Consider the following 25,755-nt stretch of genomic DNA (forward strand, 5'->3'; position numbering starts at 1 on the left):
CTTCCCTCTCTCACGACTCACTCTGTGCCTTAATTTCCTGTGCCTCTTTTTTTCCAGGTCTGGAAACCACATATTGTGCTTCCCTATCTCTATATAAACAATTCAAAATCCACTGCTGCACAGGGACCAAATATGACTGCTGCCTGACATCACTGCCTTTGCTTCCAAGTGCCAAGCCTCCCAGATGGCAGAATAAAGATGTTGTTTCTTAAAGCCGGTTTCTGTGCAAGGTGTGCTGCCCATGTTTGGACAGAACAAGTCAGGGAAAAATATGAGAAGTTCAAGCACTGGGGCTCTCTCTGGGAAGAGAGGGAAGAGATGATTAAGAGGAGAAGGTGCGATGGAAAGCAAGTTGGAGCATATGCTACTTCCTAATAATACTCAGGGTTTTTTTGCCAGCATCTCTAAATTAAGGTGGCTGGTGCTCTGTCTTTCCTCCTCCTGCCCTCATACATTTCTGCTGAATTTAGCTGTGAAGAGTATGTGGAAACAAAGCCAGTTTAACTTCCTTTTGCAAAGCAGCTAAGAGATCCTGAAACGTGGCTAGCATATGAACTGGATGCCACATTCCAGAATTTGAACGTGCATGGACACATTCCCCACAAATCAGAAAAGCCCATGAGAAGCTTTGGTTTATAGGCACACACAAACACTGCAGCAGCGACTGGCAGAGATGATATTGCTGGGATGCTGTGCTGCAGCCATTATGTACCCCAAAACACTGGGTCTCAGCAAGCAAGAAACAAAAATAAATAGGTAGAATTGCATCATTTTTCTGGCATTAAACAAATCCATCCCAGTGATAAGGGCAGAGTTCCTGCCTGCCTGAGGAGAACAGGAGCAGGTCTCAAGTGAGGGACACCACACATTTAAAGCGGGAGAGAGAATGTACCCAACTGATAGGAGGGAAACATGAAGAAGGGCCTGTCTGTAGATCTCCCTCTTTTCTTCAGGGCTGGATTCTCTCAGCACTTTTAAATTTTTTATTTTTATAACTAGAATTTTACTATATAATTTATATATATATAAATATATATATATATAAATTTTATCTCTCTGTTTATAGGCACAGAGACCACACTGCCACTCTGTGGAGTAAAACAGATCACCTTCAGTTGTGGGGTGGTTTGTGGTAGTGCATTCTTCCTCCTTGCCCCTCCTCAGGCCACACTATGATCTCAGAAATGCTGTCAGGCCTTGGCCTTGATGAACAGCACCTGGGTTGAGCTCCTCTCAAGCTTATCAGAAACACTGCTCCCAGGAACCTGTGCTGTCTAACAAGCACCTGTTTTTTTTCAGACAGCCTTGGAAACTTACTCTTCTTACCAGAATAACAACCCAAATGGAACAATATTATAACAAAGTTATCAAACTTTCAGAGAAAATTACCACCCAAATTGCAGGCACAATGGAAAATTACTATGGCTAAAGCCAACTTTCCTGCAACCCTATAAACAGTGAGTCCAAGTGAGACTCTGAGTTCTCCTGGACCACAGCAGGCTGTGTACATACTCTTTGAGGTCTGTGTACCTATGAGTGTGAATATGTTATAGCAAAGGTGCTAGGAATGTCGCTCTCTTAGATTCTTAAATGTTATATTCATAAGTTAAGCCTGTAAGTCAGCTACTGTTGTGCTTACAGAAATTCTATAGAATCTTTTGTTAAATTGTTTAAATTCAGCTGTTGATTAAGTGTTGTTAAAAACTTTAAGCCTAAACTGGTGGTGAAGTCTGGGGATAAGTTTGGCAAGGGGGTTTACTCTGAACCTTGTGACTCAGCAGGAGGGTCTCACTCCTTTTTATCCTTACCTTTATCCTTATTCCTTACCCTTAAGTTTTTTTTGTCCCTAGCTCCCACATAGATAATTTTTGGCTGATTTTAGTTTTAGATTGATTGATTTTAGATTTCAGTCCAACTTTTTCTCTGTGTGCTCCAGGCATCTAATAAATAGTAGAGTGAAAACCTGCCAACAAACTTTGTCGTGCTTTCATTTTAATATTAAGCATGGTTTTGCTAATACTTTTGCCAGTGATTCTTTGAGCAGCCTGAAACATTCAGGACAAATATGCCTTGGAGATGTTCTAAGCAAGGTTAATTTAATAATTTGGTTCCTTCCTAGCAGTATGATGTTACTTGTATGTTTCTATTCTCTCATACTGCTAGAGCAAGCAACAAATTCAAGGTAAAATACTGGGTATGGTTAAAACTTTGGCAGTCCAGTTGACAATGGACAGTTATCAGCACTTGGGCCATGGAAGCAAAGCTGCCTTTTTTTGTGCTGTCATCAGATGGTTTGCCCTTGCTAAATATTTTATGAAAAATATGTGATATCTGTTCCTTGACATAGAACAGGAATGCAGTTACAGAGGGAGAAAAAAAGCAAGGGTTGCATGCCCCTTGTTAACAAATACATTTAAATCTCTTTGGAAGGCTTGATATCCTTCACTGCAAGTGATCAAAACTTCACTCCAGTGGTCAAAACCTGGGTGGAATTGCTTGCGATGAGGACATTCAAATTGACAGAAACATTTAAAGCTACCCCTAACCTGAATACCACATAATCTCCTCATTACACCATCATTTGGGAATGCACACTGTCATTATTTGGTGTTTGCAAAGAACTATGAAAAGGATTAAGAACTGAAGATTAAGGGGCTGACAGATTGAAGCATAAAGTATTCCCCTTATGGCTCTTGGCATTCTCCTGCTTAAGAGCTGATCAGGTATTCTCTGTGTAATGCAGGATACTACACTGCTGTGGAAGACATCCCTTCTGCAATGCATGGATTGACACCTTCTGTGAAGGCAGCATGATCTAGGCCTTGACAGGAGCTGGAGCACACAAAGGTGGAAGGAGAGATGGTCATCTGTAACACTGAAAAGAAAGGCTATGGGATAACCATGGAACAGGGAGTGAGAAGGAATCAGTGCTCTGCAGGGATGTAGAGTAATCAGAGCTAGAGCACACAGCTGGGGAACTTAGAATCTGCTATGAACCGAGGATGTTACTATCATGCTGCACCTTCGGAAAGGGCAGCATGTTACCTGGACTGGATCACAATTAGAATGGATGATTTGAGAAGAACAAATAAATGCACTAAGTAAATTTATTTCCCTCTCACAAATCAGATAGTTGAACCTTGGCTGTTTTACCTCAGGAGATGAGGACAGGAAAGGTTTGATGTATATATTGGAGTCGTGCACTTTCAGGTCATGGTCTCCCAGTCCTCGGGTCACTCCAATTGTTGCCATAACCCGAGCCTGGAAATAAAGAAAAGCAATGGGATAAAATCTTGTTACATGGACTATGTCAATAGGGAATGAGAGAACATTCCTACTCTGTAACTGCTGCAGTTAGGGATGAATTCCTTTTCTCTCCCAGAAACTCTAGATTTAACATAGCTAATCAATGTCAAAGCTTTTCATACTCATGCCATCTACATTTTTCTCCTCATTCCAAGCTTTGTTTTCATTCACATCCCACTGAGTCATCATCTCTAAGGTACTGGGTCTATAGAAACCTAATCCAGTCACCTCACTGTCCACACCAGTTTATGACACCGTTCCTCCAGCAAATTATACTGTTAGTATAGGTTTTATAAATAGGACAAGGAGCTTATTTACTTACATAAGGAATGCATGGCATCTTGCTATTGACATATTGTTGTATATTCCCTTTACCAGGGGAAGTGACAAAGGCCACCCTGAATTGCTGAACACACAGTTGATAGCAGCACTGACCACAGTACTCTCTTCTAGGAAGAGTCAGTCTCCAGCAGGTCTGCTGTTCCCTCACATCTACCACTTCCTTCCCTTCCTCTGTGACATGAGCACTGTCCCAAGAGGCTCTGGGCTCTCCTTCATTAAAGCTGCTCCAAAGACTGGCCAGGCATTCAGCCTCTCAGGGAATCCTGCTCTGCATATCACTTTCCCCAAACTCAAGCTTAACCACAGCAGCTTCTGAACAAGGGAGCTCAGGATCACTAACAGTGAGCAACTGAATCTTTTTGCCTCAGTGACTCCTGGCTCCACAGGGCAATAAGAAAGTAAATTAAAAAGATGTGCATGAAACATTTTGAAAAAAAATATAAATTTAATGAAATTCAGAGATAAGCTGCACATCTGAACCTTCAAAACATGGACTAATTTTGAAGAGTGTCTATTTTTGCATTGAGATAAGAACCTAATGCAGCAGAGGAGCACTGTTTAGAAACAGCAAGCATACCAGTATCAGCAAACTGACACCACTCTGTCCTTAGATTGATCCTATTGCTGCATCCAGCTAAGCTTGCTGGGACCAACACTAACAATCTCACTGTTCTTAATCACAGAGCTGGAAGCAAGTATAACAAACAGAACAGTGTTTCTCCTTTTCAACTGTCAGCCTTCACACGTCAGAAAAATTCAAAGTGAGTTCACATACACTAGCTGAAGAAGATAAGGTTGAAAGGTGTTATACTTTACAAATCCTGCCCTGATCCCTCCTCTTCCTAAATTACAGTTTTTCATCTCAGAGCACTATTATCTTCCTTCTTTGTTCTAGTTATATTTTACACTGAAACAGGAACATTTAAAGTCAATTACTTACGACAGTGTCATTGTAGCCCATTTACAATGAAAGAAAAACAAAAGCAAACTAAACAACAAATGACTGCTGTAAAATGCTTATTACTATGTTGAGCTCTCCCCACTACCCCCCAGACATGAGACTGATTTATGACAGAATCAAGATATTCTTTCAAGCTGTCAAAGTGATAAAATAAAGAGATAGTGAGTGGAAAACACCCAACTGCCATGGGCTAAACTGAGTGGTAAACAGCACAAAATTCCTTCTTCCTTTGGTTTGAGTAAAGCAAACATGCCCACCTTCTTGCCTTCTCCATATATAAGGGGAAACTTCAAGTCATCTTCCTCAATGGTTTTGTATGCCCTGTGGGGGGAGAACAAACAACATTTATGAAGCTTGTACTCAATTAGTGACCCAGTGTCCTGAAACAAGCAGTTGAGATTTCAAAAATGGGGGGGGGGGGGGGGAAGGAAATTATTTTTCCTAGGGACTCTGTCTTTGAACCAAGATGTAAATTAATTATTCTGCAGGAAGGTTTTCTGTAAATATTTACAATTACACCAAAAGGAAAAGTGAAGATGGGAAAACATCTAACATGCCAGGCTGCTCCTATTGATTGCAAAGAAAGAGGTGAACTGGAATAACATCCTAATCAGTTAAGATATTGTCAGATATGATACCAACCACACCATAATTCATTGTCATAAAGAAACCCCAAATTCAACCAAATAAAAAAACCCAAACGAAACAACCCCAAATCCAAGAAGCTAACCAATGCTTAGATTCACACTGTTAATGTGAAACGTGAGCAATGACGGGACGTGTACACACGGTGTGAAACAGCTTTCTGATCCTGTTCTCACCCTCCAGGACCGCAGAAACCAAGACAAGCTTCACGTGCTGAAGTCTTAGGATATTTAGTGCTCATTTGGCCTTGACTACAACAGTCAAGATTGTCAGAAGTTTCACATTTCACAGCTTTCCCATGGACAAGAGACAAGAGAAGTAAATGCTCATGCTCCGATTCTGTTCACCGCATGCCTGCGTACTCTACCTTTTACACATCCAGCTGTTGACACTGATGAGGTGAGAAGGTTAGCAATTTTGCCAGTGAGAAATAATAAAAAAAAACAACAGAAGATGACAGTCATTGTCATAAGCTGTAGAGTCCTGTGGTTATTGTAATACATGCTTGAGCTCGGGTGCTGGGGCACCTTTTTGGCTAAGGTACATTGCCCCAGAGGGACATGCCTCCCTTCTTACCACAGAGTCGTCCCTCCTCAGCCTTTCCTTACATGCTGTGCTTCCCTCTTGGCCTGTCCATGCCAAAAGCCCGCAGGGTGATACCAGAAACACCCAAGTGCACAAACAGGAGGGGGACAAAAGGTGCTGGGCAGGTTCCCTGCCAGCCACTGCCAACCTCTGCTGTGTAGCTCCTCACTCTTCAGGATGGCTGCCTGAGCTCCAGGGAGTCAGTTTAAGCTTGGGATTGTTTTAAGCAATGTTAAGGCTGTGACTAAACCAGCAGGAAATTAAAAATTAAGGGTGAAATCCTATATTGCAATCAAACTTACCAGTTTCACCAAAATATGGCACAGGCCTGGGATCAATAAATGGTGCTGTACATGCTGCATCACCCAGGCAAGCCTCAGACTTACTGAGAATTGCTAGACATTTAAGCCCCACCATTACATTTCCCAATAATCACAGGAAGGGATCATATTAGGGTTTTGGAGGTGAGGAAGGACCAAGAAAAAAAAGACAAGCAACCAAAATGCACAGAAGAAACAGCAGTGGAGGGCTCTCCTCACATACTACAAAGCATTACTATGTATAAAATCCCAAAATGAAAATAGGTGAAGTTTGCAAAATACAGTGGGTCCTTCGTGTAGTCAAGAATATCTTAGGATATATAGCCATAATATTTGGCCATCTCTGTAAGACACAATACAGTGAAGACATTCAAATGGCATTCTGCACTGGGGAGGGCGAATAAATTAGGTCTTAAACCAAACAAAGAGGCAGAAATTACTACAAGTAGCCAACATGATAATACTTCCCTGTTGTTTAAATCCTGGAATAGCATTTAGTTGGTAAGGAGGAGTCAGTCATAGCTTTTGCTCTTGTTCCTTCCTTTATTTCCAACAAATATATCTGCCTCACTCACTAACTTGGATATCCTGGTTTGAATGTAGAGAAAAAATGTACTATTTCTGACTACTCATGAATATGTTTCAAAGCTTTCAACTGGACCTACAGTACTGGAAGCCCTGGGAAAACATCCTTGAGGAGTCTGAACTATGCCTTGCATAGAACCAATTGTTCTCTGACACCAAGAAAATGGGTGTCAGCTGAGTCCATTGTGGGCATCAGTCAAATGACACATCAAGCCACAAGCCTGAGAAGTCAACCATTCCTACTGAATGTTCATGTTGTACATATTTGTTAAAATAGCAAACAAAACTAAGATGATGTGACTAAACTACTTGCAAAGCCCTTCTTAAAAGAAAAAAACAAGCCCTTTATACACAGACTACATTATCTGAAAGGTAATTACAAATATTTAAGATAAAGCCTTCACTTTACACTGCCCTGTAAGTTGACAAAAACATGGACCAAGCTTTTTTCCTTCTCTCCTCTTTCTCCTTATATTCTCTTGCACAACACCTCACACTGAGTGTGCTTTAGGAAGAAGGGAATAAAGAATCATATAGGCCAGTGTCCTTCAAAAGAATGCTCCCCACTGCTGAGTCCAGCTTCTTTTATGGAATCATTACAAAAACCACTGTCCCTCAGGCCTTCAACTATGACACCTTGGTGTAAGGACATTGGGGGAGGCCATGTTTCAAGGGCTGCAGCTAACTTGCTCCATCAGCAGATTAGGGAGAGCAGCTGGCTAGCCTGTGACCTCCTGAAGCTGTGCAACTAAGTGAAGGAGGCCCAGAGAGCTATGTCATAGTCCTCATAGCCTGTCACCTCTTGGGCTTGGAAGTTGGGTGTCAAACTCATCTCAAATGAGCTGCTGATGTTGCTATTGCCTGAAAAATTACCATCACTTAAAAATCAATGCTCAGAACTGCAACCACAGCAGTCTCTGTAGCACAGATACACTGAAAAGCAACCTGAGACACTCTGGAAAAGTACCTATATCTTGCATTACTAGAGAAACAGAATTAATAACATACTAGTATGCAGTTTGCTGCAAGAGAAGCATGAAGCACAGCTTTTCAGCTAACAACTCAGGAACTGCACTGGGGAGATGGAAAGAAGATAAGAAGTTCATTTTAATATATGCCCTGCAAAACCTCCTGTATTTTGTATGTGGGTTTATTTCACACAGGCGACAACCTTCTGGACTATTTATCTTAATTTTATGTAATAAAGTTGCATTTATACTGTCATGCACTGTATATAAAGATATAATATGGCAGTAGATATATCAAACACAGACATACAGAGAACCTGAGGGGGTGCCTTGGCTCTTTTAGTGCCAGCATGGCCTTATTCAGCCCCCTGCATAATTCAGCCCAGCTCACTACTTTAACAACACAGTGTTGCAACCCTCCCCCTCTCCCTGCCCTGCTTGTCCACATCCCAGGAGGTTTTGGTGGCCACCAGGGGATAACAAGGAAGGTTTTAAAGACAAGGCAATGCTACTGCTTCCAGCTCTGAATGAGCCTAAAGCTTGCTAAGTGCTTCTGCCACGTAAGCCTCTATTTTTCCAAATGGAAAAACAGGGGGAGCAGTGGGGAGTAGAACAGGCAAGCTTGTGCCCAGCTAGATCTAGCTGCATTTTTTTCAGTTAACTTTGTTTCTTCTTTTCATTTCAAAAGAATTATGAAATGCTACTGCTGTCCAAAAATACTGAACTAGGTCTTGACATATGTACCACCCACAAAGTTACATTTGGACTCAGGATCAACATTTTGAAAAACCGGGCCAAATCGCACCAGGAGCCAAAAGAGATGTCAGAACAAAAGAACTAGGACTGACATGATGTTACTCATATGCTAACTGAAATCTGCTCTAAATGCACGAGGAAAAAACAAACAGGAGCTACTAAATGCACAACACAATCTACAGAAGTTTCTTAAAGTGCTGGGGTCATTAGCAGTGCTTTAGCACTTTTTAAATAAAAGATTATCAAAGTTACTTGCATATTTCTGGGTCAGAGCTTGAAAAACCAGTCAGCTCCCATATGCAAATTTCAGAGCCAAAATCCTAGATAAAATCTTACATGTGTTATGAGTTCTCCTGCCATATAAGTTGTTCTTAAAATTTGCCTTCTGAAAGCACATACAAATTCATGTAAGAGTAGAAGTTGATGACTAAAACCAAAATCCACATTCCATTTTCTTTCATGGCAAACTGTGTAAGATTACTGGTCATGAAAAGTATTGCATTGGCATCCCCAGGCACAACAGATGGTGTTGAAAACACAACCTACCCTGACCTGGAAGGTTCAGTTCTGTGCATGACAGGGGAATCCAGACTCTGTGCTCTGCTTTTTCATGGCACTTGGCTTTAGAAAGTTTGTGTTTCACATCTCTGCTTGTGACACCTAATAGTAAACTGAGAATTAAACCTAAGGAAGAGCAAAGAAAATCATCATCAAAGGGCTTTAGCTTGAAGCATAGAATAAACCTACTTGTGGCAATCAACCAAGAGAATGTACTTCTGCTTCATAAAAGTCCTAACAACACTAGGCACAACAAGTCTAAAGGCATCTCTGAGACAGGTTCATAGATTTCGTGTGTTTCTAGCACTGTTTTGCTACCACCCTTAGAAACCCCCAAACCTAGGGCCATCCATACACCCTCCACCTGCCCTAACTCTCCCCCTCACCCAAAATAACCCAGCTCACAACAAAACTACCCCAGCTATCCAAATAACCTCCTTCTCAACCTCAACTTCCTTTGGTTATACCAACAGAAAATCATGTTTTAATCTTTAAGCAATGCACAGCTTGATAGAAACTATTTCCTTTTTTTCCCACCCTACACAAGTAATCAAGCTCACCCTTTGGGTAACAGAGCTTAAACCACCAGTCCAAAAGCAACTATTCATCTGTACTGTCTCTTCAACTACAGGCATCTAACCAGTGTAAGTACATACTTAATATCAAGAAGAAAAGATGTGTAGTGCAGGTTAGGCACAGAGCCACTGAAAATTATACAATTTATGTCTCAACTCAGCCATTACCTTAAAAAATGTCCTTACACTTGTGCTTCTGCAGAGTCAGGATCTCTAAATCCAGACAGCACTGTCTGATACTAAGTACCCTCTAGATAGGCTAGCTCTAATGTTCAGTGTCACAGTATTTTTCCCCTATTGCTCATCTGACACACAGTTTTATGAAACAAAATTACAATAAACAAAGATAATTAAGGCACACAAACTATAGCAATGTTTGTTAAGAGAAAAGATGATGGCAAAGCCAAATCAAAGACCGATGCACATGGGCACAAAATAGTTTTTAGGGGAAGATCTACCTTAACCAAGATACTCTCATAGGGCTTCTTTCAAGTAAAGAGGAAAACATACAAGTTTTAAAACACTCATTATTCACAAAAAAGTCAGAAACACCTTCTTATGAACCTGAAAGTGTATAATGTTTCATTTTGCAAATCCTAGCTCTGTCTATCAATCTACAAATTTTAAAAAAATAAAGTCTCTCAGCACAACTTGTACACATCTGTCATCTCTGGCTTGGTCCAATCAGATAATACATGAGCCTTGTACACATCCTTCACTGCTGTGTACAGTCCTAAGATGGAGTCTGGACTTCAGAGAGCACCAGTACCACGTATTCCCATTGAAGTAATTCCTAAACAAAACAAACTATCCATTTTGACCTGCCCAGTTTAAAGACTCGAGCACCAGACTCTTTTCAGGCACTTCCTGGAATGCACGAAGTCCACTCACCTCTACTGGAGCATTAAAAGAAAGTGGTAGAAGAGAAGTCAAGGGGAGGATTGTCAAGCATCTCAAGCATTTAGAGATGTCCTTGCCCACAAAAAGATAAATCAGGAAAAAAAATTAATTAATATATTTAAAAGCAGTGGCTGTGAGGGACAGATCAAGAATATTCCAAGTGCTTTCATTCACTGCTTGTGACCTGTTGAGCTTTGTTGCTACCGAGTGACAAAACCTGGGTGCAGACACTGAAGCTACACATCAAGCAGGTTCATCTTCTGCAACAGCCTCAGCAGGCTAAGTCTTTCTTTTTTGTCCCCAGTGGACATGCTGCCTTGACCACTTCTTAAAAGTTATTCTACCTCTTCTACTCTTAAGAGACAAACAGGAAGGCTTGTCAGCAACTTACTCTGGAGACAGAGGGGTAAAGGAAGTGGCCTGTTGACACTCTATGGGCTGATAGACTGGAGTGCACAGTGATGGACAGAAAAAACATTTGTAAATCTGTATTTTGCTGTATTTCTTGTTAAAAAGTTGTCGTGAGGCAGATGAAAAAGGGCCGCATGTTAAACTCACAGTGCCTGCTCCACATTTGCTAGCTGGGATCCTCTGGAAGCAAAAGAGATTGAGGTTAAGGAGGAATCACAAAGCAAATTCTTCTGGGAAAGTCTTCTTTACTGCAGGATGGAGGAAGCAGTGAGACACAGCAAGCAGAGACCTCACCATTCCACAGCAGTATTGGAAACTCCTCCAAGGAGCAAGAGGCCTCCTTTCAGCCAGAAGCAGAGCCATAAATCAATCTTTGATAACAAGGGAAAGAAAGAGAACTTCTATGGAGCCAGCTGAGGTGATGTAAAATTTGTGCAGAGGGGAAAGCCAGAGAAAGCATGAGTGTGGAAAGAGACTTCACCTTATCAGGAAGAAGGGCTGTTTTTCCTTGATTTTCAGATTGAACATTATCTCATTCTAGTTTAGTTTCCTTCTGAAAAAGCACACGGGGATTCTTTTGTTTGCCCTGGCATATGTGGCACCTGATTCTATGCCAAGGCGAAGCCCAAGTAGAGATGCACAGCCATGCAGGGACAGACCTAAGATGCACTGCTTCCAGAAGGAGATGGTCTTGAAGGACACAACTCAGACCAACCTCATTCTTAGCACTCATTTGGCCCCAGAGAGGCCATTTACATAGAGCTTTACTTCAGACTTAAGCTTTCTCTTATGTTGCAGCAGTATTGCTTTCCTGTTTCTGCTTTCTCCTGCCCCAAAGACTCTGGCTCAGCTCCTGTGGCATGTGCACACTTGGGGAAAGAGCCATTTATCATCGTCAGGAGATGTGCTGTACACAGCAGGTCAGCTCTCACCTCCTGCTGCTCCTGCAGTGAGGGCTGCAAATCTTGAAAAGATGCATAACATGCATATTGCAAACAGCCATTCATCATTGCAGAGCTGTGCCCCAGACACCCAGGCACAGCCCAGCAAGCTGCTCAAGCTGTGTGCACCAACAGGGTACGTCCCCTCCCGCTCCCCGCCACCTTGCAGCGAGAAACAAAAGCACAGACACAGAAAGCAAGGCAGGTGACTGCAGATGACGGTTTCTGCTGCAAAAATGATATCCTCTCTCTCTCCTCCAGAATGGCCCAGTGCTGCAAAGGTGCCTCATAATCATTAAATTATGAAAATGTAAGTTGCTGGAAGGGAATTAATATCAGGCATGACTGGGGAAAAGGTTGCTTTCTTGTGAAGTAATTATAAAATTAAAATTTGATCTCTCCCTGGCAATTGTACAAAGGATACGGCTGAGGTCTCAAACACAACAATACAGCCAGGATTTCAGCAGAAGAAACACAGAATGTTTCACTAGGCAAAAAAGCTCAATTAAAAAAAAAACCACCAAAAACGGGGGAAAAGATGACTTTTTGTAGATTACATGATTTTGGTTAAAAGGTACAATCAAGCAGGTTAGAGCACAGGGTTTGCGGACTTCCAATTACTTCTTACAAGTTGGAATCAAGCTGTTAGGAAATGCAGCTTATCTGAATAAGACTAATAATACTAAGCTAATTAGACCCAGAGGCATTAGCCAACAGATAAATTCAGGCCAAAAAGAGGGACACTGTCACTTTAAATACTGCCTTGGGATCAGTGGAAAAGCTAATGAGGAGTGTCAGTTGGGGCTGTTTTATTAGGTGGTTCTCTAGAGACTATAGCCTGAGGTTTCTGTAGCAGGGCTTCTGTGCTTGATTCAATAAATCAATTTATATTACAGGAGGGTGCAGCACAGGTGCCAGCTCCATAAAGCATTTCTGTGGCATTTCTCAGTCTGCTCAGGCACTCCTTGGGCAGGCTACCTGAATGTGCTGTCAAAGGACATTGAGCGCAGCAATAAAGAGTAAGATAGCAGCCACATTAGCAATATTTGTTCAAATCAGCTCAGACATTACCAAGCAAAACATGTACATTGGCTCTCACTGGGGTATTCTGGATCCCCAATAAGTGATTAATGAGAGCCTGGTTTTTGTGAGCTGGAGTCTGAACCGCAGACGGCAAGGCGGGCTGCACAATGAAAGCAAAAGGCATCCATCCCAAACAAAATAAAATGGCTTGAAAAGTGAAGTTGCTTTTTTAATCAGATGCTTAGAGGCTGAAAGACATTCCCTGTTGGAAAGAAAAGGGCGAGCGCAGAGCAGGCTGGCAGCTTTCCAGGCAGTGGACAATATTGACTCTAGAATAAAATGGGTTTTGCTTAGTGCTCGCCTCAGGGCATCAGCCTCCCTGCTTTGGAATAAATCATGCGGGCGGGCGATTCCCCAGCACGGGCTGACCCTCGGGGGCTGACCCCATGTGCCACAGCACCCCCTCACCAGACACATGGACACGGTGCTGGCAAGGGCTCCACTGCTGCTGCAAAGTTGGACTTTGAGACAGTTGGACACTCAGAGACAGTGCCCAATTTCCCCACACGCTGCCGCCTTGGGCTTCTGCCCATGGTATGTGGTGGGCACTACACGGCCTCAAACCAGTTCTGATGGGGTGCAGCTCAGCTCTGCCTCTCCTGGAGGGCAAGGAAAGCAACTAACAAATAGGTCAAAAATTGTACTTATTATCTAGGTCTCTTTTGCCATGCTAATATAAAGTCAAAAAGTTGAAGTTGTGATCTGGAAACAAGCCTTTAAAGAACTCCAATGCAAGCAATTTAAAAGCCGCTGTTTTTGTTCCAAGGAGAAGCAAAGAATTAATTTTGAAACCACCAAAGTTGATGCCAACTGGTAGCGCCTTCTGGATGCCTTTGGTTAAGCACAGTGCAGTACAGCTCCTCCAGCCCCACAGAAGGTTGAGAGGGGAACTCTGGAAGGAGCCATAGTGAAGGATACAGGCAGTCACGAATACAAGTCTGGGAAGGTTCTAGGATATAGCCAAAGCAAAGTACTTCAAAATTGTTCACACTGGATGTACACATGAAGGAAGTCTAACCAACTGTGTCTTAACTTTAAATAAAAGCCAGAGACAGGGAACATTAATTATGTGCAGTCCTTTAAAGGAGCAGCTATTGCCAAGCCTGCTGTTTTCCCCCTCATATTTCCACTTCAGTTTACTCACTCCCCTTTTTTAGCACTGACCACTCTGCTTACATGGCCTCTGAGTCTTTTCTGATGCTTCTGTTGCCAGGACTTGTCAAAACCACCAGGACACCTCTCTCCAATATAAGTCTACCCTCTGCAAGGCATGGGCTTGAAAACTCCAGCCCAGAGACCCAGCTGTGAAAGACTGTCAGTAACACAGATATCCGCCAGCAAATTATGGCTCAAGACAGCTCAAAAGCTTGTTCAGCAGGACACACTGCTCTTAAGATGTCTTGCCAGCTACGCTACACCTTTTGCAATCGTTGTTCAATCACAATGCACATGGGGCAAGGGTGCAGGAAGGGCAGTTCATGGTCAGCTCCCAGCAGTGTGGGATTTGTTTTACATATATTTAATAGAGAATGATTTCTCACTGCAATTGCCACTGAAAAAAAAAGGAGAAAGGGAGCAAGCTGGAGCGAGAAGGGAAAGGATGGTCTCAAAGCAGTTACAGGCAGCCTGGACTAGTGATGCGGTACACATTGCTGGATCAGTGGTTGTCCTAATGCTGTGGGGAAACTTGGCAGCTGTACTACCACTGTGGGCTGTGGAGACAAAGCCAGTGTGGAAACTTCACATGAGAAAAAAAAAAAAGAAAAAGAAAAAGCAGAAAGAAAAAATAAAGGGCCAAATACATTATAACAGACCCAAAGACAATAATCTTTTGTAATCCAAACAAGCTGGGCAAGCCAAGGCATTGTTGAGAATCTCAAAAGCTCTGGAGCAAAAAAGAAGGATAAAAACGAAGAAAAAAAAGTAATATACAGCTTCTAATAGAAAACACAAAAAGTATACTGAATTGTAAAATAAAACAGTTTATTTTCCTGAGGAAACATCAAAGCAGAAAGTGTTCTACATTCTCTCACTAAAGGATTAAGTAATTAAGTCTAAGAGTAGCTGTTTCTTCCTAGTATCACCTGCACCTCTCTACATGTATGTGTAACTGTCAACAAACGGTGAAGTTAGTGACAATTGATCATCTGCATTGTTTGTGATAAAAGTTCAGCAGCATTTTAGTGTATCAAGCTCTGGCTGGCCAAAGCGCCATCTGACATTTTCTAGAAAAGGAATATATATGCTAATTTATTCTCCATGATAGATAGTATCCTTAGAAACAAATGCAAAACAGACATGTCCTCAGCCACAGTGTCCTGATGCATCAGTTGAATCCAGGAATAAGAAAGGGAAGAAAATAGAAGCAAAACTGTTGAAGTGGAAAACAGCCGCTAAGAAACCTCTGCCACCTCAAAGTGTCACCTCTGAGGGCCCACCAAACTGGAAATCTAATGTCTTGTCCACAATCACAGCCATTAAAATTGACCCAGACTTTTAGATAAACAGAAATGGATTGCTTCTCCTCTACCTAGGGGATCACTGCACACAATTCAAGGGATAACAAACACCTTGGGCCAAACCTTGCAGAAAGAAATAGATCGTTATTTAGAAGGGCTCTGTTTTACACAAATGTATGGCAATAGAGCAATTTCCTTGGCATTTTATTGTCCCGAGGCAACCAAATAAAGAGGTAACTGATGCACTACTTGTGCAATATGGAGCAGCTGAAAGATTCCAATTCTTTTATTAGGACAAAAATGTAGGCCCCATTTTTCACTTCCATCCAGAAGTCAAAAGGAAGAACAGGGAGAGGTAGCCTCATCACAGTCTCCACATGCTTCTGCTTGGCACAGACCACCTTTTTCTGGGACAATACTGTGATGAATTCAGACTTGAATTTTCAAGTCACAGTTCAAGCATTTATTGCAGAATAACTGCTTATGGCTAAGCATATTTGTACTGAACTGGTGACAATTTTTGCATTGACCATATTAGAATCTCTAACTGGATCAACGTGTGTCCTAGACTTCAGGAAATGCAGAAAAATCAACTGGAAAATAACTGTCTTCTCCTCCCTGCTATACCCTAGAGCTAATAGATTTCACAAATCAGTACTGAAAAGCAACACATTGAATCAAATCTGCCAGTTTGACTTCTACCTTACTCATTATTCTACATTTAGAGCTTTTGTTCCTTTTTCTAATGCCAAACAGTATTAACTATGTAATAACCATTTTGGATAAGGTAAAGTGCTATGCACACATTCACAAGTGAGGTAGAAACTAATATACAGAATTATCTCTTAACTTTTAAACTGTCCATTGCCGTACAAATCTCAACATTCTGTTGGTGATTTGGACTGGAAAAAAATACTGTAGTAAGCAAAACTTCCACTGAGTTTTTTTACATTTCATTTGGAACCTCTAATGTGCATAAATAGAATTTTTTTTTTCTCTTCATGCTTTACTTTGTTCATTTATTAATACCAAATTTGATCTCAGTGACGCCCATTTGCATTAATCACTTAGTTCTTTGCAGTACCTCATGGTCATTCTTGTTTAATAGGAAAAGAGCTGTGGTGTCACCTGCTAATGCTGCAACTTCAACCATTCCAATCTCATTTCCTTTCCAGACCACTAACCAACCAGGGAAATGCAAAACAACTCCCATGAACCTGAAGAAACCCTCTCTGCCTTCCAGCCATGATGACAGAAATCTGTTCTTGCCCTCCTCTCAGGAAGTTCCTGGCCTATGATACTTCTGTAGCTCTCCCCAACATGTTTTTCCTCCCAACAGGCATGATGATTTTTCACATCTTGAAAAAGTGCTTTTGGAAGTCTACATGAAACCATTCTTTACTGGTGCCTCTAGAGACATCTGGGAGTTTAACAAAAAACCCCTCCTTCTGCAGAAATTGGGAGAGTGTCTCATGATCTTCCAAATGTTTTGCTGTCTAAGTCCTCAGTTGATCCAGTGTTCTCATTCTGTTCCTATTCTTTTGCTCATGCCTGTAGCCTTTTTAAAATGTGAAGTCATCATTCTCAGGGTGAAACTGCATATTCTACTAGCAGCTGTTCAAGATGACAGACAATGACGGTTATTCTCAGATTTATATGTTCTGCACAAACACTTCAGATTATTTTAAACTTAGATCATTATTCTGCCATTAAAACATCATTATATTTATGGTCCATAAAGCATAAAACAAAGCAAAAGTTATGTAGAGCTGTAGTTGTATGTGAGCATCCAGGCTTCCAAACCTAAAATAGGCTTTCTTTTTAACCCCTCTGTTCTTTTTCTTCCTGAAAAGACGTTTAATACAGACACTAAAGCATAAATGTCATGGAAATGAAGACCATTTGCATATATTGGGTTTTTGCCTTTATAGGTCATGCACAGAACTCAAAACAGCAAAGATTAGGATTTTTCCAAGGAGCCTATTGAACCAACAAAAAACAATGAAGACATTTAGCCAGAAACAAAAAAATCCACATCATTCTTTTTGTCTTCACTTCTTTAATTCCATGCTGTTCATTCAAGCCTTTTCATTTTAGGCTGGTTGTGTTCAGATAGGCCCACGTGTAAAACAGTTCCTCAAGGGATATCCTAACTAAGGGCCAGCTGCAGCAGAGTAGGGAAGGCAGCTCTTCACTTCTGCAAGCTTTCCTCGGCATGTGAAAGCATGATGACCCAATGTCTTGGTTTAAAAGACAAATGTCTCATCCTCTGATCCAGAATTTATAAAAAGCTACTTCCAAGACAGAAAAATTGTTTAGCTTTCAGAAAGATCCCCTGGCACATCTTTGCCTTTATATGCTTGCTCTGCTTTGAGTACTCACACGTTAAAATGAACTCTATGGAGGGAGGTCGACTTATTTAAAACATTATCTTCTAGAAGAAAGATACACCTGGAAGAAGGAAGTGCCTTTTCTTTTAGTACGCAGGGCTACATCTCCTTGTTTGATGCAGTTTAATCGAACATAGGTACAAAGCAGGTATTGGCTAGGGGAGAAGGCTGACCTGCTGAGAAGGACACATTCTTACCAGCCAGTCATGTTGAAGTCACGGTACAGCATCCTCTTTCCAACTTCCTTGCGCTGCACCCTCCGTGGAAACTCTAAATGTGTAAATTCATTTCCCAGCAAGTGGGGCTGCATGTAAGCCTGCGGGCAGAAATCAAACCACAGATACCACATAAAACAAGACATCATCTATTTTTAATGAGGTAGTATTACCATCCCTTCTTGGTCCCTTCCCACACAAATTCCACCCACTCCTCTAACCTTTCTTTTTAAAGAAGGAAGATGATGTGCTCCATTTCAACAAACAATGCACATACACCATTTCTGCCCCTGCTTGATATCCAGCAGAAGCCTTATAGGGAGCAGTCCTCTTGCCCTCAAAATCCTTAATTTCTTCTCCCAGCTCCTCAAGATTTGGGATCTCTAAATTACACTTCATCCATCAACCCTGAAGGAGTTTGCAGAGCTTTGTAAAACTGAACACATACCCTTTTGTAAGTCAGCAAGAGAGAGAAGAATGATCAAATACAAAGCCATGGACAGACTTGGAGGGGTGAGTGTGCAGTGAATCTCCAGCTTTTTGACTCCTTGTTCAGCTATGCCAACAACACAGAAAACCTAACATTGCTACCACACTTTAATTGTAACCACCTCGAGAAAAATGCATCCCATCACACAACACTGCAAATGAACACAAGCTACGGAGCAATTTATTTTCTTGTTTTTGAAAAACTACATCCTTCATGCAAAACAGACTTTTAGAAAAGCAGCAACAGTTTTGCGTCACAACTGCAACTAAGGTCTTTGATGGTTTTAATGTTCAAACGCTCCTCATGTCCTTTCTGGTGCATTGCTCTGCAGATCCTGGGAGGCCTCTTTGCCAGAGTTGTGCCTCTGGCTCATGTTCTCCAAAGCTGGCCACAGTTGAGAGCATCAACAGGCTCTTCATCCACTGTGTAAATTTTTGGACTGTAAATTTATACACAGATCACTTGACATGATAGGTTAATCCTAAACATACTCTATTTCTTCCTTCTGAAATAAATCTCAATCCTTTTTCTTTAGTACTCAAATAAACAAACCTTTCTCTCTTCCTCTGAATAACTACACTGTAAGCAAGCTCTTATGAAAGACACAGTCAAATTGGTAGGAAACTGAAAAAAAGTTGCATTTCTTAACCTTTTCGCAGATAACTTTTTTCCTTATCCAGCCAGTTAAGGCAATAAAGTCTGTCTTATCTTCAGCAGCAGCTGCCATCAAGGGAGATGAAATGAGCTGGGGTTTAGTTTGTGTGTATGTCATAAATCTAGTGCTCATCAAAGGTAAGCAGCAGGAAGCACTGGAAGCCCTTATTGATCTGCCTGGCATCTGTCATGCAGATAGTTCACAATAAAATATTTCCCGCATTTAAGAGTTGAGCTTGCTCCCACTCAATTTAATAGCAGCTCTATCAGGCTCAGCACATCACCATGCTAACTTCCTATCAGCTTGTCCCTGTTCCCATCACCAGACATCCTTCCAGAAAACTCCTCAAGCTTGGTTGGAACAGGACCGAGGAAGGTTGCTGTGTGTAGCCATCAAGATTGGATTCTGTTTTCAAGAGGTGGCTTTCAAGTGCACAAATGATCTTCACATCGTGATCTCTTCCTGGAACAGGAACTCCATCAAATTCTTTCTGTGTACAGTTAAGGGAATAACATGTTTTTTCCTTCAGTCTACAGTCAACCTTCCCCACCCAAATGGAGTCCCCTTCTCCACCCAAATATCATTGTCAAGGGCCCTCTAATTGGATCCCTTCTTCTCATTAACAGAAATGGTTGAGAAGCACCAGTGACTTTTGAGAAGTTCAGCAGTATTCTGTCCACATGAGGCTTTTCATACTTCCAGACCTCTGGAACTTCATTTAAAAGTGCATGTAAGCTTTTCATTTTATTTATTTTCATTCTAGTTGCAAAAAAGATGGAGAATTCCTAATGATTTAATGTATCACAACATATGAATGATATTTCTTCTTTGTATGATAACGAAGAGCTGGATTGGTTTTGGTATTTTTACAATTTTTTCTAGCCTATGATATTGTAAACAATGAAGTCAGTCCTTATTGTAAGTGCAATTCAGACCACTTTTAAAAATGCACAGCCTATCTTGATTAAAACATTACAAACTACTATCAGCTAAATACTGTCACCTACCTACAAAACAAGGTCATACATAAAGAAGAAAAACCATCATACCTGATATCAAAATGAAGCTATCTAACCTTCAGGCTGTGAGACTACTAATCTGAACAAGAGGTCCAGAAGAAAAACATTACAGGCTTTTAGTATTTTTTCACTTAAAAACAAGAATTTCCTTTATTGAAAAGGTAAAGCAATCAGGAGAGACTGCACTGCATAAAGATTTACTCAGATGGAAAGTCTGAGGTCATAACTGAAATAAGATTAATAAAGCTGGCACAGTTACCAGTGGACTGCTAATGTTCAAATAAGACTTCTCTTCCACAGCCAAGCCTCAACACTTGATTTACAATCCAGTGATCTTAACTTGATCCTAATATTTTTGGTGTCAGTGAAACAGAGGGAAAAGAGCAATTTGGAAGCGTCTGGTGTCTGTGATCCGAATTCTTATGTGAAGAAACGGGGATTTTCATTGTGCTTTGTTTTATATTTTAATTTTCTGTATTTTTTACCATTTTTTTAACAGTTATTTTTGATGCTTCACTGGTAATTCTACAGAAAGAAGAATGTTCTACTGTAGAATTCAGCTACAACTTCCAGTTGGGTTTGTTGAGAACTGTTCTCCATGTACAAGGCTTGACTCTTCTCTCCACCTCAACAAAACCATGCTGAGCAGCAGGACCAGAAAAGAAATAAAAAGCAACAGTTTAAAACTCTGCAGATCTTTCTATATACAAGTATGAAATCCCTTCAAGTGATCAAACAAACAAACAAATAAAAAAAGGTAAGCAAACTGACTACCAGAATTTTACCTGTGATGACACAACATAGGTATTTTCCATTTTCAAATTTGTTTAGTCTTGATTTGCAAGAACCTCAGATCAGAAACACCATTCAAGAGAACCTGACATTTAACAAACAGCGTGGTTATCAAACACTTCCTATATCCTTACAAGGTATTTTCAGACACTGTTATTCTGTGTTATGGAACTGGAACATTTTTCATATTTTCTCTTTCAGAAGCTGTTAGAGCTTTTGGGCATAAATCTGGCATAGTATGCCTTGTGTGTTTTTGGCACTTGGCCATTTTATGGTGTGTTTTGTGGCTGGATGCATTGCATTCAAAATCAGTTCTTTAAAATGGAGTTCAGTCAAAGAAATATTAGTCACGGTTGTTTATAAAGGGCATTTACTTCCTGCTGTGTTTCCTGGTGATTAGAAAAGCAAACATGAAATTATGATAAACCTAGACTTACACACTAGCATGGCAGTTAATTAAGGTGGCAGGAAACACTGCATGTATCTTATCTGTACCTCAGCAAGGTCTGCACTGCCTTTTCCAGCTCCTTCACTAGGCACTGCGCTGGAAAGTCACTGACACTAGTGTTTTCACTGCAATCTGTGCTATTCTCAGATTTGCTGCTTTCCCCTACACCAACTATATGTTACAAGTTTATACTTTTATCATATTGTGCCCTTTTCTCCAAAAGAATATTCTACTATATGGGACTACTACTCACAATAGCACGCATAGCCCAACACACCCATAAGGTCTGCAAATGACTCAGCCATTATCATAGGGACACGTTTAAACCAAAGAGAGATTAAAATTAAAGGATGTGGTGGCAAAACGAAGGAGAAGACTAGAAGCCAAATCAATCTCTTGATTGGTCTCTCACGTTGTGAAAGACTAGGACCCCTTTCATGGAACCACAGGTCTCTTTTACCACAGCATCATCCACCGTGTCAGATGGCTCAAGTAATCCTATTCTGGGCGCTACAGGGAGCCAAAAACTGTAAGAGAATTACATCTTGACTGTCTTGTAATTAAAGTGCTGACTGGACATTTAGGAGATCTAGGTGCATCTCCTCTTCAGGCTCAGGTTCTGCAGGCATCCTTCAGCAGGTGAGTGAGTTAGTGTCACTTTTATCCTCACCTGAGCAACAAAATATGAATATATCCCCTTTGAGCCCATGACTATGTGGGCTCATGAACCTTTGCTTGAATGGTGGTAAACACAGAGTACCCATGGTCACTGTCACTGGTGGCTACACAGCCTCTACTAGCAGTGACACCTGCACTGGTAGCAGTGGTGCACCATTTCTGGTGAACCTTTGAGGGGCTGTTTGGCTGCACACATGAAGATGCTACAAATACCACATTGATCCCATGACATCTTGAAAGTACAGCAACTAATAGAAATACACCCATCTGCAGTATGCCCAATTCCCATTAATTTGAAACACATTTTTCCAAGGGAATAAGTAAAAAAATACCCTATTTACTGTTGCAATTTAGACTATCATGATTGAAATTAATAGTCTCCTCACAAGATGAAAGAAAAATTGCTTCTGGCTGTCACTGCCTGCACAACTGCTGAATGTACCAGAGCATTTCCCAGTAAATACTGGATATTTTTTTCCTTCAAGATACACTGATATGGGAAAGCAGGACTTCTCCCAAGCACTGTGTGGAGCTCTCCTGCTACAGTGCTAAAAACAAGAGAGAGACACAGAAATTCAGAAGAAAAGGAGGCTTTCAAATGCTCACCAGTGGAAGGGAAGCAACATGGTCCACTGAACTGCTACAGAAGGCCAAAGGACCAAGGGAATACTGGTACAAAGCTTTCACACATTAAATCTTAAGAAGTGCTCTCTGACTGAAGGATTGACTGCCTCCTGCAATATTCTCACAAGTTGCCTGACACAGAAGTCTGTCTCTGCCATATAGCCTGCCTGTAGTCTGCAGCTGGATGCTGCCCTGCCACTGCCCTCCTATGGAGTGATGACCAGGTTCAGAGCTGCTCTGAAGTCAGTGTGACTGGATGGCCAACTTGCTCTTCTCAGGTTTCCATGCCAGAGGCCTACTGCCAAGGCCGTTCTTGGAGGCATGGCAATAAAACTTCCAGGACAGGGAACACATTTGCTTCCCTTCTCTCTCAGTTACTTAATCAGTATTAGCTGAAGCACAGTTTTGTCTAAGATTGGAGGACTTCATATAAAGATACTCACATGACCTGAACTACTCATTATCCCATGGGTTTCTTTCCACGCAGAAATTAAGCCTCAGAAAATTAAGCCTAAAAGAATATCCTGTGTGACTGAAGCAATCAACAGGCACTAAAGGCAGAGGGAAGCTCCTGCTGCAGAGGCAACAGCCTGCAGGCTGTAAATCCATACCCTCCCTTTGCTTCTACAGTAACTTCCTCATAGTGAACAGTATCTCTGCATTTACCAAGTAAAATATTAATGCTAAAGCGATTAAGGGATTTTCTTCCTTTTGTGCAGGAAGAGCAGTGCAACATATTTGAAACAAAAACTCAGCTTTAACTGCAAATAGGAAAATAGACTCAATGTAAATAACTTTCAGACAGAACAACAGATGAGAGCATGAGGACGGATAAGTGAGTGAGGAATTATTTGGGATCTAATTAGCAAGACATGAAAACTTTGGAGTGTAATGCTTATGCCAACCTTGAAAGAAATTTCGGGTCGACTTTTTGTTTTTTAAACACAAGAATAAAAATCTTACTTAGGGAATGTTGTGTTTGAAATTATCTGTAATTTTGTTTCACGCTCTTGCTGTCTTGCATGTATTCTCTTTGAACATGATAGCCATAGACCTGGCATATTTGTTACATACAGAATTAAAACAGACAAACAAAGGTAAAGGAATTTTCCACAGGAAACAGCAGAAATGCTTTTCAGATCAGCTACTGGTTTCAGATTTAAGCCAGAAAGGACACCAAAAGAGAAAAACAAAACTTGTAGGCAATGTTTTATCTCATATTTCCTACAGAAGTAGCAGACTCCCTAGATGCTAAAGATACCTTTTATTTTAGAGGCAAACAATTATTTTAAATGTAACTGAACCGTAAATATTTATTAGGCCTCTTTTCCATTTGATTCTCTGAATATAAATAGTCCCAAAGCAGTATTTTCTCTGAAATTTTCAACTTCAAGCCAATGAATCTGACTGAAAAAAAACTAAATGTGACAATTGAGGAAACACAATTTTTTCATTAAAACCTTTCAAACACTGGCATTTTGTCTAGTTTCAAATCACAGTGCTTGGTCTATGTTGAAAATAAAAGACACCTTACGACCTGGGAACATCACTAAGCTTGGCCTGCCCATCTTGAGTCAGGCAAGGCTAAGAGTGAGCCTGCCTTGGCTGAAACTTAAATTTCTAAAAGGAAAAAGCAGAACAGAAGAAGCACAAAGGAAATCTCTCAGCCATGTTAGGAATGACATTTTGACAAGCAACTAATCGACTTCAACCAACTGATCTGTCCATTGATTAAAACCTTAAAAAGTAACAGGATAGTTTGTATGAAAAATAACACCATACATTTTGACTTATATTACTCAGGCAGCTTATCAGCCAACACAGCTTGGTCTATAAAGCATGCCATGTGTCTCCAGCTAGTCACCCTGTCCCAGCTTTATGGGTGCTGCTACAGTAAATAAAACTAATCTTTGATCACCCATCCTATCCTGCAGCTACTAATGTTCATTGAGATCACCTCCAAGTTGGGTATCTTTCTCCTGATGGAGATACTGTTATACTGTGATACGGCATACTGTTAGAGTAAATTAATCAAACTCTGCAATATCATTCACATACAAAGAGCGGTCTGTGGTATTTTATACTGTCACACAGAAAGCACTGGGATGGATTAAATACATCTGTGGCTCATTAGCTCTATGTCTGAGCTTTCAAAATCCAACGCCAGTGCACTGCTGAAGGGTCTGGAGCCAAACAATATACACAAGCACACCCATGCTAATCAATGGCCTTTGCTGAAGAGGTAATACTCCTTTTATTGACATTTGCACCACCAGGAATTTCTCCACATTTGCTGATGGCTTAAAGACATACATGATCAGTCACTGGTGTTCAGTGGACACGTCATCCTTCACTGAGCCACAGTAACTCAGCAGCATTTCTCTGAGCCTTTCACATTACTGGGCAATGCTTGTCATCAGCAGCACTGGATTTGGTCCTCAGGTCTCTTACCAGATATTGAAGTCGCTGGCGTTCAGTCTCTGGAGTGAATTCTGAAGACATTGGAATGACTTCGCCATTTCGGATTATTATAGCTCTGTAAAAGTAATAAAACATCATCACCACAGGAAAAAAAAAAAGTAAAAAACCCACAGAAAACCATGGGGTACAGTCACACTCTTATTCTCTTCAGAATCATAGCCAAAGCCATTTCTTTTCTACTGAGGTTGACAGCAGAACAGGGTAATTCCTGCCCTGCATCCTATCCTTTAGGCTGGGTAACGAAGTATACTTGTATAAGCCAAGTTCATTTTAGAGCTCACAAAAACATCCAAGCAACAAAGGCAAGAGTTATTTCAATTGATGTCTGCAGGGCATCTTTATTAAGTGAAATGCAGACACCCAGAGGAGATGCTGCAGAATCACTGATTGTAGGGTTTTTTATTATTTTATTTATTAAAACTCTTCTTGCAGGTTTTAATATGAGTTGTGGCTGATCTTGTCTAAACTACTGCCTTCAAATGACTCATCCAAGCACTTTCCAATTATTAATTGGTCATATGTCATGTCAGAACATTTCTACTCCAACAGTAAATGGAAATAGCAAAGC

General features: G+C 41.0%; 1 protein-coding gene across 1 annotated transcript in view; it reads right to left on the reverse strand.

Moving 5' to 3' along the window:
* Positions 1–25,755, reverse strand: part of PPM1H (protein phosphatase, Mg2+/Mn2+ dependent 1H) — a 128,030-nt gene that overhangs the window by 16,353 nt on the left and 85,922 nt on the right. The window contains exons 5-8 of the mRNA XM_015627289.3: positions 25,158–25,242; positions 17,983–18,101; positions 4,867–4,930; positions 3,154–3,261 (exon numbers count right to left, since the gene is read on the reverse strand). Coding sequence (XP_015482775.1) covers positions 3,154–3,261; positions 4,867–4,930; positions 17,983–18,101; positions 25,158–25,242 — 376 coding nt within the window. The remainder of the gene's footprint in view (positions 1–3,153; positions 3,262–4,866; positions 4,931–17,982; positions 18,102–25,157; positions 25,243–25,755) is intronic.

This window comes from Parus major, chromosome 1A (genome assembly GCF_001522545.3).
Source record: "Parus major isolate Abel chromosome 1A, Parus_major1.1, whole genome shotgun sequence".
NCBI classification, from domain to species: Eukaryota; Metazoa; Chordata; class Aves; order Passeriformes; family Paridae; genus Parus; species Parus major.